Source organism: Oryctolagus cuniculus, chromosome 2, assembly GCF_051225735.1.
Source record: "Oryctolagus cuniculus isolate XC-2025 breed Fujian yellow rabbit chromosome 2, ASM5122573v1, whole genome shotgun sequence".
NCBI lineage: Eukaryota > Metazoa > Chordata > Mammalia > Lagomorpha > Leporidae > Oryctolagus > Oryctolagus cuniculus.
The window spans coordinates 183423117-183443453 of NC_142868.1; the positions used below are offsets into that span (position 1 = coordinate 183423117).

Genomic DNA, 20337 nt, shown 5'->3' on the forward strand with positions numbered 1-20337 from the left:
TATGTGTCTTTTCTTTAAAAAAAAACATTTATTTATTTTGTTTGAAAGAGTTACAGAGAGAGAGAGAGGGAGAGACAGAGAGAGATCTTCCATGCACTGGTCCACTCCTCAAATGCCTCAAGTATCAGGGCTGGGCCAATCCAAAGCCAGCAGCCAGGAGCTTCTTCGGGGTCTCCCACATGGGTGCAGGGGCTAAAGCACTTGAGCCATTTTCTGCTGCTCTCCCAGGCACATTGGCAGGGAGCTGGATCAGAAGTGGAACAGCTGGGAAATGAACCAGCGTCTATACGGGATGCTGGCATTGTAGGCAGCAAACACCAGCCCTGGTGAATGTGTTTCGAAGCTAGACAGACTGTTACTGGAGAATGGCAGGGTTCTTGTCTTCGCGCAAGAAAGAATTCAGGCGTGAGACAGAATAGTAGAAAGTAAAATAGCAAGGTTTATTAGGGAAGGGACATCTGTAAGAACGGATGGGCACCTCTACAGACAGAACCTGAGAGAGTGCCCAGTCACTCGGACTAGGGGAGAGTGGGGTTATTAATCACTCATACTCTGAGAGACGCACTGAGGTGTTGCACTAACCCTACAATCTTGTCCATTTACTCTGGAAACCACAGGCGCCATCGCCTGCGGGCGCCTCCCCGGCGCTCCTCAGCAGGAAGCTGGAGCCGGGAGCTGGGAGGAGCGCTCTCCACACGCCTGCCCGCGCCTTGCACTTCAAACGCGGAAGGGGGCAAGGACGCCAGCGAGGGCTGGGGATTGGCTCGCCCAGCCCCACCCCTCGGCGGCGGGAGTCCGAGCGTGCACGCGGGCGCGGGCCGCGGTCGGGGCAGCCCCGGGCTCCGGTTCTCGCCGCACCGCCTGCAGCCGCGGAGGGGCCCCGGGCCAGGCGCGGGTGAGTGACCCTCCCCGCTCCCCGGTGGCCGGGTCGGGCTGGGCCGGGCTTCCCAACTCAGACGGAGGGGAGCTCGCCACTCGCTCCTCGGCGCTTCGCCGCCACCCCCTTCACGGCGCCCGGACCAGCGTCCGCCGCGGGCCCGGTCTCTCGGCGACGGGGACCTCGGAGGCCCGCCGGGCGGCGGGAGCGGGAGCGGCACCAGACCCGCGCGGGAGTCGGGGTCGGGGGTCGGGGGTCGGGGGTCGGGGGCCGGCCTGCAGGGGGCGCCCGCTCACTCCCTCTGTTCCTCAGCGACATGTTGGCCGTGCACTTTGATCAGCCTGGTGGCGCAGAAAACCTCTACCTGAAGGAAGTGGACAAGCCGAGCCCGGGCGACGGGGAAGTCCTGCTGAAGGTGGCGGCCAGCGCCCTGAACCGGGCCGACATTCTCCAGGTGCCCGGGGGTCCGCGGAATCCTTAGCACGGTGGGACTCCGGGACCTCAGCCGGAGTTTGCTTCCACAACCTGACCTGACCGCACCGAGGAAGATGGCCTGGGACGCTCCCGGCCACACCCGTCACGAGGATGCCTGAAGCCGGTTGCCCCCCCCCCCCTTGCACAAAACAAAATCAGGGAGCATTTGCACAGCGGAAACCCTGGGTTAGCCTACTCAGGACTCCAGGGAAGGGGAAGGGTGTGTGTGAGGCATTTGCGGGGTGACTCCACAGACAACCCCGAAGTTCATCGTTTGCATCTAGGGATGGAGGACGTGGAGTCAGAGTGGGGAAGCAGTGAGCCCAAGGCCTCCGCGCACGGGAGCGATCTGAGGAGCTGTAATACAAGTTGTCTCTTCAGGGCTCCACAGTTTGCTCTTTGCACTCTGGGGGTCTCGGGCTGGCAGGGGCCGTACCCTGAAGAACTCCCTTCTGTCTGTTGCACTGGTTGGGGATCATTCAGCAGTGTGCATCAGGGGTGGGTGCTTGGCCAAGTTAGTTAGGACGTCCACATCCCACGTCGGAGTACCCGGGGTCAGCTCTCACTTCAGCTCCTGACTCCAGCTTCCTGCCGATGCAGACCCCGGGAGTCAAGAGTAATGATCCATGGGGTGGAGTCCCTGCCGCCCATGTGGGAGTCCTGGATGGAGTGCCCAGCCCAGGCTGCAGCCTGACCCAGCATTTGAGGAGTGAACCAGCACATGGGAGTTCTCTCTCCCTTTTCCTGACTTACAAAACCTGACTTCACCCTGAATTTGCTGTGTGAGCAAAAGAGGGGACTTGGGAAGAGGAGCCGGGGATGGTGACAGATTTCTGACCATATGCATCCCTTTCTCTGCAGAGGCAAGGTGGCTATCCCCCACCCCCAGGAGCCAGCAGCATTTTGGGACTCGAGGCATCTGGACATGTGGCAGAGCTGGGGCCTGGCTGCCGGGGGAATTGGAAGATCGGCGACTCGGCTATGGCTCTGCTGTCTGGTGGGGGCCAGGCTCAGTATGTCACTGTCCCGGAAGAGCTCCTCATGCCCATCCCAGAAGGACTGACCTTGCTGCAGGCTGCAGCCATTCCTGAGGCCTGGCTCACCGCCTTCCAGCTGTTACACCTCGTGGGTGAGGAGGTTCCCCCACGCTCACCCCGCACAGTGTGGCTCAAGCCCTCCGTGAATCAGCCACCTCACACCCCAGCAGTCCTCCAGGCCCACGGCCCCTAGCACCTGCCCTGCTGCACCACCAGTAGCGTCAGGTCCTCAAGCCGCGTTAGAATGATTTGATATTGAGGCTTAGAATTGCAGTTTAGCAGATAGAAGGCCCATGTACATCTTATACTGTAGGCCCATCAGCAGTCTTAGCTTCTCAGAATCCTGTTGAGCTTCTCTCCAGGGATGCTCCGGAACAATGGAAGCGGCCAGTCAACTCGCTCATTCCTCCGCGATTCCTCCGAGGCCCGCTGGGGGCTTACAGGAGGGAGCTGAGGAAGGCCTGGCTACTGCCTTTAGAGAGCTCGGTGTATGTAGAAAGATGCCAAGAGCACCGGGGTGCGAGCCGCTGTCCCACTCAGGATGGCTGTTGGCACCTGTGAAAGAGGCTAGGGTCAGGCTGTGGCAGCCTGGAAGGCCAGGCCATCTGAGCTCCATGCAAAGCCAATGGAAAACCACTTTGCGTTCTGAAGAAGTAACACAATGAAAGACCCATTTTAGGGAGTGGGGCCTGATGCCTGTGTGGTGCCTGGGTCAGTGGGAGCTGCTTCAGACTGAAGAAGGGCTGGCTTCAGCTAGTGACAGTGGGTTATTCCTACTTACTCGGGTGTAGGTCAGAGATGTGCATTGTGGTGTTACTTCCCAGATCATGGGTGTGGCTGCTAATAACCGTATTTCGAAGGGCTGTCATCCATGTTCTCCAGAGGTAATAAGACAACAAAGAACTGTCGAAGAAAGCAGGCAATGGGCATTTGGCCCAAGGGCCAGGTGATCTGGGCAGAATGTAGCTGTGTGGGACTGTGTAGCGTATGGAAAATGAAGAGAACAGCTCCTGTACTTTCCGTCACAGGGAACGTTCAGGCTGGAGACACCGTGCTGATCCATGCAGGATCGAGTGGTGTGGGCACAGCTGCCATCCAACTTGCCTGGATGGCGGGAGCCATCCCTCTGGTCACAGCTGGCTCCCAACAAAAGCTTCAGATGGCAGAAAAGCTTGGAGCAGCTGCCGGCTTCAATTACAAAGAGGAGGATTTTTCTGAAGCAGCCCTGAAATTCACCCAAGGTAAACCACAGCGCAGCAGGAATTGAAGAGATGAGTAAATGGTATCCTCCCCGCCCCCTGCGCACGCGCCCTGATCACTAGTGCCCTGGCTCAGTCTTGCCTTGCTAAATGTACAACAGCTGCCCCTGCTGTTTGACCCTGAGACACAGTCAACATTCAAGTCCAAGATAGTTACCATGTGCATGCCTGCAAGTGATGGAAACATACATGCTTCAGCAACTGGATAATCATGCACAGTTGGCTTCGAATGATGTGGGCCCTCCATCTCCCAGTCAGCCACCTGGCAACGAGTTACGGGAAGCTTGGGGCAGAGACAAGATTGAAGCTGGCCCTTAGGAGGGGTGGGGTGGTACCTCCCTAAATGGGTCAGTAGGAGTGCATGCGTCTGTATTCCCAAGCCAAATCTGGGCTCTTTTCAGCTCAACCCTTTCCATTATTCATGAGGAAAAAAAAGGAGAGAGAAAGACAAAACCAAAATTCACAAGCCTGTGACTCATGGTAGTGCTCATGGTGCTCATGGTAAAGCACTGGCCAGTGTAGACACTTCTTGCCTTTCATGTGAATAACCAACCTGCCCCATGGCCTGGAGTGGAGCTCCTCTGTTCTGTTCTCACTCATGCCTGGGGACCAGTGAGACTATCCTTGGGTAGGGTCAGGAGGCGAGGCCAGGACACGATGCTGCCCCATGTCCCTCTTGCGTGGTGAGGGATCTTAAAAGATGAACTGCACCACACGTCACATCATTAGGGTTCACGATCTGAGCTCTGTGGCCCGCATGCTTCTATGAGCCAAGTTTCTAGTTCCGACCCATAGATTTGCTCATTGCACCTGTATTTATTGTATCTGCAAATAGACTATGGAATCTTATTTTTGCACCAAAAATCTTTCCTCTGGAAGGTGCTGGAGTAAACCTTATTCTAGACTGCATAGGCAGCCCCTACTGGGAGAAGAATGTCCACTGCCTGGCTGTTGATGGGCGCTGGATTCTCTATGGCCTGATGGGAGGAGCCAACATCAACGGGCCGCTGTTTTCAAAGCTACTTTCTAAACGAGGAAGTCTGATTGCTAGTTTGCTGAGGTCCAGGAACAAAAAGGTGAGTGATGCAGGAAAAGAAGTCATGATGTCACTGTTACCCAGAACCTGCTGCATTTATGTGAACCTGGAAGGGAGCCTCTGAAGAAATCCGCCACCTTGTGGGTAAACAGGCGATCTGATTTCAGAGGACAATCGCTGACAGATGCCCCGGTGTCTTGCAAGTACCTCGTACACTCGTATCCTCTAAACTTCCTAGCAGAAGGAAGAAAGCATTGGCCATATTAGGAAGTCTTCTGATAACTCTTAAGATTTTGTTTTCAAAGGCAGACATTTTCTCTGTGTGCTGAGAAAGCCTCATAGCTAAGGAAGTAAGCCTCTACCTTCAACAGCTCACATGTTTCTGGAACCTCTGTGTGGCAGCCTAGCGGGCACCAGCTTGGGGAATGTTTCCCCCCTTCGGGCTTCACACCTGCTGGTGGATCACGGACCTTAAGCATTCTTTTTGCACTGAGCCTACGTTGGGCTGTCTCTTGCAAGACACCTTTATTTAACAACAATCCTGAGGCTATCAGTATCATTAACACAGTCAAGCATCGCCTAAGGAGGGGGCTGCCTTCTGAGAAATGTTAGATCAGTTGTATACATCATACAGCATACTTACTGACTACATACAAACTAAGCATACATACATACTAGCATACATACAAAGACAGCTCCAGTGTCTCTAGGCAATAGAATTGTGGGGGATAGACAGAATACATGCCGTCAGTTGCTAACCAAAGCATCTTCATGGGCACCCGAGTTTTCCTCCAGGCTTTAGTTTTTACCTGGCACAGAATGGAGACTACACATTTAGGGGCGTGCCCCTACTTCTTGGGAAGTGAGGGGGTTAAGGATCCTGGCCCTGTGTGCTTTTTCAGACGTGTAGTTGCAGAAGAGCTAAGCGGGGTGGGTAGCGGCAGGATAGGGCCTCTCTCCAGGCTGATGGCCTCCTTTTTCCTTTTCTTAGTACAAGCAGATGCTGGTGAGAGCTTTCACGGAGCAAGCTCTGCCCCACTTCTCCACGGAGGGCCCCCAGCGTCTACTGCCGGTTCTGGACAGAGTCTACCCCGTGACTGAAATCCAGGAGGCCCATAAGTACATGGAAGCTAACAAGAACGTGGGCAAAATCGTCCTGGAGCTGCCTCACTGAGCAGGACGCGGCCACCTCAGGCCTTCCCAGAGCAAACTTTGAGAAAATTCGGTTTACAGTCGAGACTGAACCCGGGTTAATCCTCCGCCTGCAGCGCCGGCATCCCATATAGGCACCGGCTTCTAGTCCCGGTTGCTCCTCTTCCAGTCCAGCTCTGCTGTGGCCCTGGAGTGCAGTGGAGGATGGCCCAAGTGCTTGGGCCCTGCACCCCATGGGAGACCAGGAGGAGCACCTGGCTCCTGCCTTCGGATCAGCGCAGCTCCGACCTTAGCGGCCATTTGGGGGGTGAACCAACGGAAGGAAGATCTTTTTCTCTCTCTCACTGTCTGTCAAATAAAAAAATTTAAAAAAAAAAAAAAGACTGAATCCACCCCATGTTCGCCTTGTCAAGTGACCCATATAAAGCCGGTCTAAGGAAATAAAAGTAATGGACTTAGCAGCGTGGTCACGGGGCGGCTGGGATCGCAGAGGCGGGGCCGAGGTGGGAGTCAGGACGGGCACCGTCTCGGGAGAAGTCTGACTTAGGGGATTCTCTCCACGAGGGGCCACTCCAGGACCCTCCAGGGAGGCTCGGGCCGCGACACAAGCCGCCAGAACCTTGTAGGCTCCGCCTTGCGGACTGCTGGAGGCCCATGCTCACGCCGGCGCCGCGTACAAGCCGCGCGCTCGGGCGCCTGGCGTCTCGGGCCAGGCCCCGCCCTCTGCCGCTACTCACCTGGGCTAGCTCCACCCCCTCTTACCCCGCCTCCTCTGCTCTCGGCCGCCCTACCGGAACTTATGGGCCAGTGTCCCGCCCTTTCCGGTACAGAACCCGGAAGCGTCTTGGGCGCCCGCCTTTCCGCCTTCCGGCCTCGCAACGGATTGCTGCGGGAGTGTTTTCAGACGGGGTTGTACGTCAGCACGTCTCGGCGTAAGGCGGCCATATTCCGGCAGTGACATACAGCTTCCGGCAGGACCTGGGTGTTGCTTGTTGTGTGGGGTTTGACGCCGTGTTGAGCTCCCAGCCGAGCTAGCCCCCGAGGCGCCTGGTTGAATTTCGGTGTCTGCTACGGTAACCTCATCCGCCCGCCAAGATGGCGATGCAAGCGGCCAAGAGGGCGAACGTGAGTAGTGGGCCCTTCTGCGGGAGAGGGAGAAGACTTCGCGGGCTCACTTCTAAGCGGCGTGGTTCCGAGCGTTCTTGCGGGTCTTCGGTCGCCGCGACCTGGAAGCCCGAAATTCCCAATCGTCTCTCGTCCTGTTCCGCCTGTGGGGAGCCGCTGCGGTCTCCCAGTGTCAGTGTTAGCCCTGCAGCCTCTCTGGCTTGATGTGCGCATAAGATCTGGCTTTAGGATCTGCTGTGCCCGAAAGTCGGCGGCAGAGACGAGTCCTCAATAAACAACGATTCACCAGCAGCTGGAGCCTGGAATTCTCAGATCAGGGGACTTTTGAGATCTTTCGTTAACTCCTTATGTTCCCATCAGCCTACATATAGGACACTTAAATCGAGCAGTAAATATGCCACTTACAGTAACTTTGAAATAAGGATTACATTGTTGAAATATTCACAGGGTGAAAACTTGGGACTTGAAGGGTTGAACGTATTCGTTCAACAATATGTTTTGAGCACAGATCGCCTCTATGTGCCAAACACTAGTCTAGGTATTGAGGATACAACAGTGAGTTCAAGTTTTTCTGCTTACAGTCCTGTGTTAACAGAGTGGAGTGTTAAGGAAACAGCAGTCAGCCATAAGGCGTTATAGGTACAGAATGAAGACAGGCAGTCAAGCGTGGGGATGTGTCGAAATGGAGACTTCGGTGGCCTTGATGATAGGAATCATTTCTGTGCATGAAAACTGGGCTGCAGTGGGCCGGAAAGATGGTGTAAGCTGAGGAAATGGCAATGAATTGTCACGTACACAGAGAAATTGGATGATAGTTGACTTTTTAAAAAAGATCTGTGATGTAAGGAACATTTGCATGCTAATAAAAATGACCTAGTAGAATAGGAGACATGGATGGAAAGAAAAACCCCGGAGTGAAGGTTTGAGTAGCTGGCAGGTGGGTTACTAACAGAGGGAGAGTGGGTAGATACAGAAGAATGAGCTTCCCTGGGTTTAGTGATAAGAGTATAAAGTGCTTGCCATTGGTCAATCTGTTTTCTCCAGGAGCCACAGTTGTCAAGGCGTCAGTGTCGGAAGCCTCAGAGGAGTTAAGTGTGAGGAGACTTGTACGCTGCAGTTGCAGGTTCTTGGTTAAATGAAAGCAGTTTGAGCAGCGTGCTGTGGTGGAACCTGGACTGGGTAGATTTGAGTGTTGGGGGCTAGTGAGTATCTTTTACCCGATGCTCTGCTAAAATTAGAGAGCAAAGTAGGATGTAAATAGAGCTGATGAGTTTGGGGAAGGCAGAAGCTTTGCCTTTTTTCTTCATTGTGTAGTCCTAATACCTAGCCTAGTGTATTCATAATGAAGGCACTTAGTAATATTTGTTGAATGAATGAGGGACCCAAATACACATTTTGTCTAAGGATTGGCAGGACATGAGCAGCTGCTCGGGTGAGGAACAGAAGAAGCCAGTGGTGAGGGAAAGCCTGTAAATTCAAATGAGAGAAGAAATTGTTGATGCAACAAGTTCCCGAGAAGACAAGAGAAGGGTCAGCAGTGGAAGTTTTGTTGTCTAGCACATGGTTTCTGTTATTCCTACACATGTCTGAGGCATCAGGGACTTTTAAATGAGTTTGACAAAAGCCTGAGTTTTGTAGTATCCTGTTGTTAGTTTCTACTGCTACTTCAGAAAGTTAGTGGGAAAATGGAGTGAAAAGATAAGCTTATTTTGGTACAAAAAATGTTGAAATCTGTCGCTCCCCCTCTTCGTGGAGGAACGACACAGGACCCTGCGCTGTTCTTTCGTCTGCTCGGCCCTCCCCGGGTTTGCTGCTGGTTCTTCCCGGGTTGGCTACTATCCCTTCCACCTCCGTGGAAGGGCAGTTCCCCCTGGCCACATTCCCCACTTCCGCAGGGGAGCGGCACACCGCCGGCCGGCTTTCTCGGGGGCTGCACAGGTGTTCCCCTTAGATGTTTCCCTTAGATGTTCCTCGGTGCATGCCGTCTCTCTCATCCTTTATAGTCCTCCTCCGCCAATCCCAACTCGGCTGCCCACACGCCGAGTACGCTGCTCTCCAATCAGGAGCAAGTCCTACAGTTTATTGGTTGAACTGGAGGCAGCTGGGTAGAAGCTGTTTACTCCTCTCCCAGCGCCATATTGTGGGAGAGCAGATGCATAGAATAAGTCTTAACTCCAGTAACTCAGTCCAGTCCGGATTGCTCCCCACAGAAATCCAGGCACAGCTTTTCATAATGTACATTTTCTGTGATAAACAGTGCTCCATTGCTTTTCCGAAGAGCATACCATTCTCAGTAACACTGGACTATACCTGCTATCCTTGACTTCCATTATTCTGTATCATTGGAAGCTTTTTTGAAAAAAAATAGTAGCATTTCTGCCCCAATAATAATGACAACATATTTCTCATTTTAGATTCGACTTCCACCTGAAGTAAATCGGATTTTGTATATAAGAAACTTGCCATACAAAATCACAGCTGAAGAAATGTATGATATATTTGGGAAGTATGGACCTATCCGTCAGATCAGAGTGTGAGTCTTTTGAATTGTCATTTAAAGAAGATGGTTGTGTGATCTCTAATTTCAGAATGACAGCTGACAGCAAGGCCACCCTGTGTAGTAGGCAGTGGTAGTGACTCAAATAGTTCGGTCGTTGCTGCTTACATGGGAGACCTAGGTTGCTTTCCAGTGCCAGCCCTGGCCCAGCCTCAGCCATGTGGGCATCTGGGGAGTGAACCAGCAGATGGGAGCTCTTCTCTAAATAGTGTGTCTCTTTCTCTCCTCTCAATAAATAGATAATTTTTTAAAATAGTGTTGGATAAATTATAGAGAATATGAAGTAGTAATGAATGCTTTGGAGAGAATGGCTGGGGACGGAAGGAACTAACTTTATTGCCACCTGCCATTTGTGAAGTCAAGTGTTACACTGTGTTTTCATATGCATACCCTCTTCACTGCCACTATTACTAACTTCAGAATTTCTGAATAAGCTGAGTAAAAGGGTATAATAGTAACTGAGATTAATGCTATTTTATTTTCAACTTTGGCTTTTTGTTGAACATTTTAAAATATAGTGAAAAACATCTATTACAAGAATGTTCATGTTTTAATTTAATAGAAAGATCGAAGTTTATACCTTTAAATGATTTATTGGGTATCTGCTAAATACCAGTTACCATAATGGGTAATTTTATTTGCATCAACAAAACAATAGCTTATGTGAGAGTGATAGTGTCTATTTTACAAGGGAGGTACCAAGGCTCGGGGAGTAAAAGTACCTTGCTAGTCTCCCACAGTGTTAGTGACAGCCTTCTGACGCTGAATTGAACCTCTGCAACACAGCACCTTTGTCTCCGCCACTCTTAAGCAGCATGAAAAGACTGGTCACTTAGGAGTCTATCTGAAAGGATTTCTAAAATTTTTACTTTTATTTATTTTTTTTAAAGATTTATTTATTTGAAAGGCAGAGCAACAAAGAGAATGAGAGAGAGAGAGACTGAGAATCTTCTGTCTGCTAGTTTCCCTCCCCAAATGGTCACAACAGCTAGGGCTGGGCTAAGGCAGAATCATGAGCCAAGAACTCCATCTCTGACTCTCATACGGGTGGTATGGACCCAAGTAGTTGGGCAGCTTCTGCTGCTTTCCCAGGGGCATTAGCAGGAAGCTGGATTGAAAGTAGAGTAGCCAGGACTTGAATGAGTACTCCGATATGGGATGCTGATGTCACAAGTGGTGGGTTAATCCAGTAAATTTTCTTTTATGACTGAGAGCTCTTTTCTGGCATTTAGGACTGGGAGATCTTGAAGATTCTCCTTTTGAATGATTACCATCCCTCCAGCACCACAGCTCAATAGGCTAATCCTCCACCTTGCAGCGCCGGCACACTGTTCTAGTCCTGGTCGGGGCGCTGGATTCTGTCCCGGTTGCCCCTCTTCCAGGCCAGCTCTCTGCTGTGGCCCGGGAGTGCAGTGGAGGATGGCCCAAGTGCTTGGGCCCTGCACCCCATGGGAGACCAGGAGAAGCACCTGGCTCCTGCCTTCGGATCAGCTTGGTGCGGTGGCCGCAGCGCGGCGGCCATTGGAGGGTGAACCAATGGCAAAGGAAGACGGAAGACCTTTCTGTCTCTCTCTCTCACTGTTCACTCTGTCCAAAAAAAAAAAAAAAAAAAAAAAAAAAGAGCAAATTGTCATTGGTATGCAAATAGGGATGAAAACAGAAGTGTTAGGGACCAGCTGTCCTTTTGAGTGTCTGATAAAAGTTTTTGCCCTTCACAGAAGAATACTTAAAATGCTTGGCATGTGTTTCAGGCTACATGGGCTCCAGGTTTAAGAGATACTGTGGTAGATATACAAAGAATGGAATACAGGAGATCCCCGAGTTGGGGATCAGGAGACAGATTCCATTTCAAGCCCTATTAACTATGACAAGTTGGCTAGCTTTTTTGGTTTTCTGTCTTCATGTGTGAGATAATCTGGTTGGTGCCTTCTCATCTTAAATATATAAATATATATATATACACACACACACACACACACACACACACTCTTGAGAGCTGGATCAAGAGAGAGAAATCTCCCATTCACTGGCTCACTGCCCAGATGCCTACAATAGCCAGGGCTGGGCAAGGCCAAAGCCAGGAGCCGAGAACTCAGTCTGGGTCTTCCCCCTTGGTGGAGGGACCCAGCTACTTGAACTATCACCTGCTGCCTCCCAGGGTAAACATTAATAGGAAGTTGGAATCTGGAGTGGAGCCAACGCTCAAACCCAGGCACGCCAATGTGGAAATATGTGACCTGAGTTTCAGTTATCTATGAAATCCAGCCTTCCTACCTACTTGTCTTAAGGGAGTTTTAGTTTGGATCTGTGGAAGTGTTTTGCTGAGTGTTTCCTTCCCAGGCTGCGTGAGCCACCCCTTCTTTCTGCTCCCATAGCAAGTCTTCTCCCATAGCATAGGGTTTTGCTGTGGTCCCTCTGCACCTGTCTCTCCTGGCACCCGTGAGCTCCTCTAGGACGGGTGCCATCTGTTCTTTCTGCACTGTGTCAGTAGTACTTGTCGTCATGCCTGATATGTGGTTGGCACCCGGTGTAGATAAATAAATGTGTATAGGAAAATGGCAGCATGGTTGTGGTTAATTTATGAAGGCATTATAAAGTTTTATTAGCTGTACTCAAGAGGTACTTAAGGTAGTGAAGTGGGAGAATGTTTTGGAAAACCAAACTAGAGGACACACCTTTTTTTAAGATTTATTATTTTTATTTATTTGAAAGGCAGAGTTACACAGAGGCAGAGAAAGAAATCTTCTGTCCGCAAGTTCACTCCCCAGATGGCCTCAGTGGCCAGAGCTGGGCTGATCCAGGAGCTTCTTGCCAGTCTCCCACCTGGGTGCAGGGGCCCAAGGACTTGGACCATCTTCTGCTGCTTTCCCAAGCCATAGCAGAGAGCTGGATTGGAAGTGGAGCAGCCAGGACCCAAAACAGTGGCCACATGGTATGCCAGCGCTGCAGACAATGGCTTAACCCGCTACACCACAGTGCCGGCCCCAACTTAAAAAAAAAAAAAAATTTTTTAGCAGAATTAGGGGGAGAGATAGAGAGAAGGGAGAGAGAGTGCTTCCATCTGCTGATTCATTCCCCCAAATGGCTACAACAGCTGGAGTTGGGTCTATCCAAAGCTAGGAGCCAGGAGATTCCTCTGGGTCTCCCACATGGGTGCAGGAGCCCAAGTGCTGGGGCCATCTCCTGTTGCTTTCCCAGGCCATAGCAGAGCTGGATCGGAAGTGGAGCAGCCAGGACTCTAGCCGGTATCCATATGGGATGCCGATGCTGTGGACAGCAGCTTAACCAGCTACACCACGAGCCAGCCCCAAGAGGACAGATATTAAAGCAGCAGCCTCTTCAGAAGATGTCAGATGTCCCGGGGCATCAGTGCTTTTGTGCCATCTGGAATGGCTGTCACCAGCTTGCCTTCGATTGCAGTTCCACTGTCAGCTTTTCAGAGAGTTGTTCTGACTGCACTAGCTTAAGTAGCTCCCTTTCTTCCCAGTAATTTCTGTTACAGCTCTGTATTTCCTTTGTATTATTTCTCATGGCCTATAATTATTTCATGTTTATGTACTCAATATATTTTTTAATTACTACCACCATTATTTCATTCACAAGGAAAGAAAGCTCGGGCTTTTTTTTTTTTAAAGATTTATTATTTATTTGAAAGAGTTACACAGAGAGATAGAGAGAGGTCTTCCATCCACTGGTTCGCTCCCCAGATGGCTGCAACATTTGGAGCTGCGCCGATCCAAAGCCAGGAGCCAGGAGCTTCCTCTGGGTCTCCCACGTGGGTGCAGGGGCCCAAGTCTTGGGCCATCCTCCACTGCTTTCCCAGGCCGTAGCAGAGAGCTGGATCGGAAGAGGAGCAACTGGGACTAGAACCAGCGCCCATATGGGATGCTGGCACTGCAGGCCGGGGCTTTAACCTGCTATGCCACAGCACCGGCCCCAGCTCAGCCCTTTTTTTTTTTTTTAACTTTCTTTTTATTTGAAAGGCAGAATGACAGAGTGGGAGAGACATTAAGAGATCTTCCAGGGGCGGGCTATGGCATAGAAGGTTAAGCCTCCACCTGCAGTGCTGGCATCCCATATGGGCTCTGGTTCAGGTTCCAGCTGCTCCACTTCTTATCCAGCTCCCTGTTAATGCACCTGGGAAAGCAGCAGATTGCCCAAGTGCTTGGGCCCCTACATCCACATGGCAGACCCAGAGGAAGCTCCTGGCTCCTGGCTTCAACCTGGCCCAGCCCCGGCCATTGCAGTCATTTGGGGAATGAACCAGCAGGTGGAAGATTCTCTTCTCTCTATCTCTGCTGTGCAAATAAATAGATAAATAAATCTTTAAATAAAAACAAAGAGAGACCCCTTCCATCCATTGGTTCACTCCCCATATTGCAGAGCCAGGAGCCTGGAGCCCTATCCCGGTCTCCATGTGGATGGCAGGAGCCCAAGTCTTGGGGCCGTCTTGGGCTGCCCTCGCAGGTACCAAGCAAGGGAGTTGGATTAGAAGCAGAATAGCAGGGCGCTCTTCCATGGAATACCATCTGGCATCTCAGTGGCTTAACCCGCTGCATGGCAACACCAGCTCCTATTTATTGACTAGAAGCTCTTTGCGGGAAGGGATGGTACTTGTCTTTTTCACTACTACTTCCTGTCTTATTGTTGAATAAATTCATAAAAAATTGAGGTGCAGGAACTTGGGTCTGTGTTACAGATTGAGCAACGGCGGCTTTCCTCTTCTAGCACTGTGATCATGCTTTATCACACACCTCGCAGCCCGCACACTGGGATGACGAGTCACTCTGCTAGGCGTGTAGACTCTCGGGACTTTGCATTTTTCAAAGCCTTTTCCCTATTTTAGAAGATTTATGTACTTGGGGAGGGCGCCGTGGCTCACTTGGTTAATCCTCTGCCTGTGGCGCCGGCATCCCATATGGGCACTGGGTTCTAGTCCCGGTTGCTCCTGTTCCAGTCTAGCTCTCTTCTGTGGCCTGGGAGGGCAGTGGAGGATGGCCCAAGTGCTTGGGCCCTGCACCCGCGTGGGAGACCAGGAGGAAGCACCTGGCTCCTGGCTTCAGATCGGTGCAGCACCGGCCGTGGTGGCCATATGGGGAGTGAACCAACGGAAGGAAGATCTTTCTCTGTGTCTCTCCCTCTCATTGTCTAACTCTGTCAAGTTAAAAAAAAAAAAAAAAAAAAAGATTTATGTATTTGAAAAGTAGAGTTACAGAGATTAATGGAGAGAGTGAGCGAGTGTCCATCCATTGGTTCACTCCCCAAATGCCTGCAATTGTGGGGGCTGAAGCCAGGAGCCTGGAACTCCATCTAGGTCTTCCACATGGCTGCTGGGGTCCAGGTATTGGGCCATCTTGCATTGCTTTGCCAGGCAAATTAACAGAGTGATGGATCAAAAGCAGAGCAGCTGGGATTCCAAGGAGTAGCCAGAACTAGAACCCTCCCTCCAGTATGGGGTGCTGGTGTCACAGGTGTCCCTGTACCACGACACCAGCCCCTCAGAGCCATTCCATATTTGTTACCTTCTTTGATTATGAAAACCACATGTAAGGTACTGCAGACAGTAAGTACAGTGTGAAGGGGCTAGAGCTCAGAGAGGCTGTCGGATGATTGGGCTTTATTATTCCTACTCTAAGCTTTTATCACCAATCAAGAAAATATCATCAGCTCAGTGCCTAACACATAGTAGGAACCTAACAGATGCTGTTAAAAATTCAAATTACCATAGGGCTCTAAGGTAGGAGGTTGATAGTTAGGGGTGAGGCACTTGGAATGAGGGGTCTTTTTTTTTTTTTAGATTTGTTTATAACTTCTGCTGCTTTCCCAGGCACATTAGCAGAGAGCTGGATCGGAAGTGGAGCAGCTGGTCTCAAACCAGTGCCCATATAGGATACTGCTGTCGCAGGTAGCAGCTTTGCCTGCTACTCCATAATGCCAGTCCCCTATTTATTTGAAAAGCAGAGTGACAGAAGAAGAGACAAATCTTGCATCTGCCTGTTCAGTTCCTAAATGCCCCAGCAGCCAGGGCTGAGCTACGCTGCAGCGAGGAGCCAGGAATTGCATTCGACTCTCCCACATGGTAGCAGGAGTCCAGGTACTCAGGCCGTCATCTGCTTCTTACCAGGTGCTTCTTACCAGGTGCAGGAAGCTGGCTCAGAAGTGGAGGAGCCAGGATTGAAACCAGCACTCCAGTGTGGGGTGTGGGCACCCCAAGTGGCAGTTTAACCTGCTGTGCCATGATGCCCACCCCCACCCCCACTTTTTAAAGTTTTTATTTATTAGAAAGGCGGAGTGACAGGGAGAAAGAAAGATATCTTCCACCCACTGGTTCACTCCCCAAATGCCCTCCACAGCCAGGGCTGGACCAGGCTGACAACAAGAACCAGAATCTCCATTTGGGTCTCCCACATGGGTGACAGAAAGTCAGGAACTTGGGCTATCATCTGCTGCCTCCCGGGCACATTAGCAGGAAGCTGAATTGGAGACAGAGGCAAGGTTCTATCCAAGTTTAAACCACTCCATCACAACACCCACCCTGAGTCTTTAAAATGGGGTCACAGCCTATCCTATCCCTGCTCTAGTTCTTAAGAAGACACAAGAGGAAGAAAGAGAATTGAATTTATATTTTTAGCTTTGTTTTTTAGCTTTCTAAAGTATTATGAAATAATTGATAGGAGAAAAGATTTGTCCCTTCCAGGTACACATTGGCACTTGTATACAAGCACTATAAAAGTAAAAGGAAGTATGGGGCTGGCGCTGTGGCGTAGTGGGTAAAGCTGCCGCCTGCACTGCCGGCATCCCATATGGGTGCTGGTTCAGTCCTGGCTGCTCCACTTCCAATCCAGTGCTTTGCTATGGCCTGGGAAAGCAGTGGAGGATGGCCCAAGTGCTTGGGCCCCTGCACCCACATGGGAGATCTGGAAGAAGCTCCTGGCTTCGGATCGGTGCAGCTCTGGCTTTTGCAATCATCTGGGGAGTGAACCAGCGGATGGAAGACCTCTCTTCTCTGCTTCTTCTCTCTCTGTAACTCTTTCAAATAAAATAAATAGAATCTTTAAAAAAAGAAGAAAAAAAAGTAAAAGGAAGTGTAAAATACCTCTCTCTCTGTCACTTAGTCTTTCAAGGAGATAAAAATAAGTAAACTTTTTTTTAAAAGATACAAGCTTATCCAGAATATCTGACCATGTTTACCGCCTACCAGTGGGCAAGCAGACATGCATTTGTTGTGTTTGCTTTAACTCTGCAGGGGGAACACACCTGAAACTAGAGGAACAGCGTATGTAGTCTATGAAGACATCTTTGATGCCAAGAACGCATGTGATCACCTGTCAGGGTTCAACGTTTGTAACAGATATCTTGTGGTTTTGTACTACAATGCCAACAGGGTAAGTGCAGCCACGATTCTTGCTTGGTGCACCTATTTAAGAGGTAGCGTGGTGCTGTACTGTGATTTCTTCTCTGGCTACCACTATTTGTGAAATTCAATAGCTGTAGGTCGGTAACAGTTAACTTTGGTGCTTGCTACGTTTCCAGGCATTTCAGAAGATGGACACAAAAAAGAAGGAGGAACAGTTAAAGCTTCTCAAGGAAAAATACGGCATCAACACAGATCCACCAAAATAAAGGTTGTTTTCTGCATTTTCATTTTGGACTAAAATCCGTGAATATGACCGTCACCATCATCCCTTTTTTCCTTTTTAATTACTACTCAATATTGTGATTTCTTATTTGAAATTTAAAATGACCTGCTTGAAACTTTGATATATGTTAGAATGTATTATATTAATAAACTTGTAGTTTTTGTAAAACATGTAATATTTTCTTTTGCTTCACCTCCTGTTTGCTATCAGGAAAAAATAAAGCAACAGTTGAGCCATATGAGGAAGTGCAGGTGGTTCTAAGGACATTTTGAATTCTTGATGTCGCTGGTGTCCAGTCCAGGGCTTCCCCATCACGGGACTTGTTATAGAGTTGTTCATCGAGTGTCCATCAGTGATAAAATCTTCATAACTCAGTGAAGGTAGATTATCTGCCTGTAGCAGGTAGGGAAACCAAAGCTCTCTATATTGGTTGAATGAATAAAGTGCTTACATATAAAGTTACTGTAATAGTAACAGTATTTTTTAATTTTTATTTTATGATTTTTTAAGGATCTGTTTTATTTATTTGAAAGGCAGAGTTACAGAGGGAGAGACAGAGAAAGAGAGAGATTCTATCCACTGTTTCACTCCCCAAATGGCCACAACAGCCAGGGCTGGGCCAGGAGCTTCATCCAAGTGTCTCACAAGGGTGCAGTGGCTCAAGGACTTGGGCCATCCTCCTCTGCTTTTTCCCAGGCGCATTAGCAGGGAGATGGATTAGAAGTGGAGCAGCCAGGATTCGAACTGGAGCCCTTATGGGATGCCAGCATTACAGGTGACGGGCTAACATGCTACACCACAGTACCAGCCCCAGTATAATAAGTATAAGCAGACCTGTATATTTGTTTAATACTCTGTAATTTATTACAGTCCTTTTACAGTGTGGGTACCTTGTCCTTAAGAACAGGGGCTGGTGTTGTGGTATAGTAGGTAAAACCGCTGCCTAAGATGCCAGCATCCCATGTGGATGCTGGTTTGTGTCCTGGCTGCTCCACGTCTGATCTAGTTCCCTGGTAATGGCCTGGGAAAGCAGTGGAAGATGGCCCAAGTGTTTGAGCACCTGTACCCATGTGGGAGACCTGGATGAAGCTCCTGGCTTTGGCCTAGCCCAGCACTGGCTGCTGCAGCCATCTGAGGAGTGAACCAGTAGATGGCAGATGTCTACTATCTCCCCTTCTCCGTAACTGACTTTCAAAATAAATATTTAAAAAGAAGAGGTCTCTTCTAGAAATGGCCATTCAGATGATACTGCATTGTTAGAAATTGGAGAGCAAGCTGCTTAGGCAGTGGAGTTGGGTGTTAAAAGTCTAAGATTGTATTTATGTAGCCTTGAGTTATTAAACAAATGTGTATATTTTAGACCTTAGCTTATAGTAAATCCTTGTCATAAATAAAATACCCAATGTTCATTCTTAGGAGTTCTTATAACACAGAATTAATATGGTTATTACCACATCATCATAACTTGGCAGCTTGGGAAGAAAAAGGTATAGTTTTCTTTTTATATTTGAGGCATAGACCAATTTAAAAACTTAGAATAATTTTGTGTGTAACTGGAACCCAAAATCTGTTTGAAGGATTGAATCTCTCTTCTTTTTTTTTTTTGGACAGGCAGAGTTAGTGAGAGAGAGACAGAGAGAAAGGTCTTCCTTTTTCCATTGGTTCACCCCACAAATGGCTGCTGCGGCCGGCACGCTGCGCTGATCCGAAGCCAGGAGCCAGGTGCTTCCTCCTGGTCTCCCATGCGGGTGCAGGGCCCAAGGACTTGGGCCATCCTCCACTGCACTCCTGGGCCACAGCAGAGAGCTGAACTGGAAGAGGAGCAACCAGGACAGAATCTGGTGCCCTGAGCAGGACTAGAACCCAGTGTGCCGGCGCCGCAGGTCTAGGCTTAGCCTAGTGAGCAGTGGCGCTGACCCTGAAGGATTGAATCTTAATCATTTGAGTGGACAAAAAAATCTTTTTTTTTTTTTTTTTTTTTTTTTTGACAGGCAGAGTGGATAGTGAGAGAGAGAAACAGAGAGAAAGGTCTTCCTTTGCCATTGGTTCACCCTCCAATGGCCGCCGCAGCCGGCGCGCTGCGGCCGGCGCACCGCGCTGATCCGATGGCAGGAGCCAGGTGCTTCTCCTGGTCTCCCATGGGGTGCAGGGCCCAAGGACTTGGGCCATCCTCCACTGCACTCCCTGGCCACAGCAGAGAGCTGACCTGGAAGAGGGGCAACCGGGACAGAATCCGGCGCCCCGACCGGGAGGATTAGCCTAGTGAGCCGCGGCGCCGGCCCAAAAAACATCTATTTTTAAATGCTTTTGGCTTGGAAATCTATTAGTACTTTAAGAAAATAGGGTATTTTACATTTCTTTTACCCTCTTCCAAGCCGACTGTTGAAAATGAAGAAATCATTGTCTTATTTATTGTTACGTCTGAGTGGTTTGAAAGCACTATCAGAGAACAGAAAGGGTCGTTTCTAAGTAGGGTGAGCAGTAAGAAAGGAGCCATCAGTGTGTGACTTTCCTGTGGATGCTTTTATGAATTCTTATTACAAAGGAATTGTGCTGGCCGGTGCCGCAGCTCAACAGGCTAATCCTCCGCCTTGCGGTGCTAGCACACCGGGTTCTAGTCCTGGTTGGGGCTCTGGGTTCTGTCCCGGTAGGCCCTCTTCCAGGCCAGCTCTCTGCTGTGGCCCGGGAGTGCAGTGGAGGATGGCCCAAGTGCTTGGGCCCTGCACCCCATGGGAGACCAGGAGAAGCACCTGGCTCCTGCCTTTGGATCAGCGCGGTGCGCCGGCCGCGGCAGCTATTGGAGGGTGAACCAACGGCAAAAGGAAGACCTTTCTCTCTGTCTCTCTCTCTCACTATCCACTCTGCCTGTCAAAAAAAAAAAAAAAAAAAAAAAAAAAGGAATTGTGCTGTAGATATTTACAAATGTAAAAGCATCGTCTGAAAGACTTCTTCACAGGGGAGCAAGACTTCTCGGACGCGGTTTGTCTGAGGACCACACTAACTTGCCTCCAGTGAAGCTTTCATGGCAAGGGGACTTCTTCATGTTAGCAGTTAGAACCAGTCCAGCATGCGAGTCAGCTGAACTTCATGACCTTAAAGTTAAGAGATTTAAATCTTTCCTGTACTGTTCAGAATTGTATGGCCTGTCCCAGTTAAGTTACAAGAGTCTTCACTCAGTGG

The 20337-nt window shown here is 49.8% G+C and overlaps 2 protein-coding genes across 2 annotated transcripts; both read left to right on the forward strand.

Moving 5' to 3' along the window:
- Nucleotides 1-776: 776 nt before the first annotated feature.
- On the forward strand, nucleotides 777-6216 carry TP53I3 (tumor protein p53 inducible protein 3). Its single transcript, XM_002710069.6, has 6 exons — nucleotides 777-895; nucleotides 1190-1331; nucleotides 2213-2480; nucleotides 3417-3629; nucleotides 4527-4723; nucleotides 5675-6216. The coding sequence occupies exons 2-6, from the start codon at nucleotides 1194-1196 to the stop codon at nucleotides 5855-5857; spliced, it is 999 nt and encodes a 332-aa protein (XP_002710115.3). The 5' UTR covers nucleotides 777-895; nucleotides 1190-1193; the 3' UTR covers nucleotides 5858-6216.
- Nucleotides 6217-6808: 592 nt separating this feature from the next.
- SF3B6 (splicing factor 3b subunit 6) lies at nucleotides 6809-17325 on the forward strand. The gene is made up of 4 exons (XM_002710062.6): nucleotides 6809-6960; nucleotides 9375-9493; nucleotides 16764-16902; nucleotides 17051-17325. The coding sequence occupies exons 1-4, from the start codon at nucleotides 6931-6933 to the stop codon at nucleotides 17138-17140; spliced, it is 378 nt and encodes a 125-aa protein (XP_002710108.1). The 5' UTR covers nucleotides 6809-6930; the 3' UTR covers nucleotides 17141-17325.
- Nucleotides 17326-20337: the final 3012 nt, after the last annotated feature.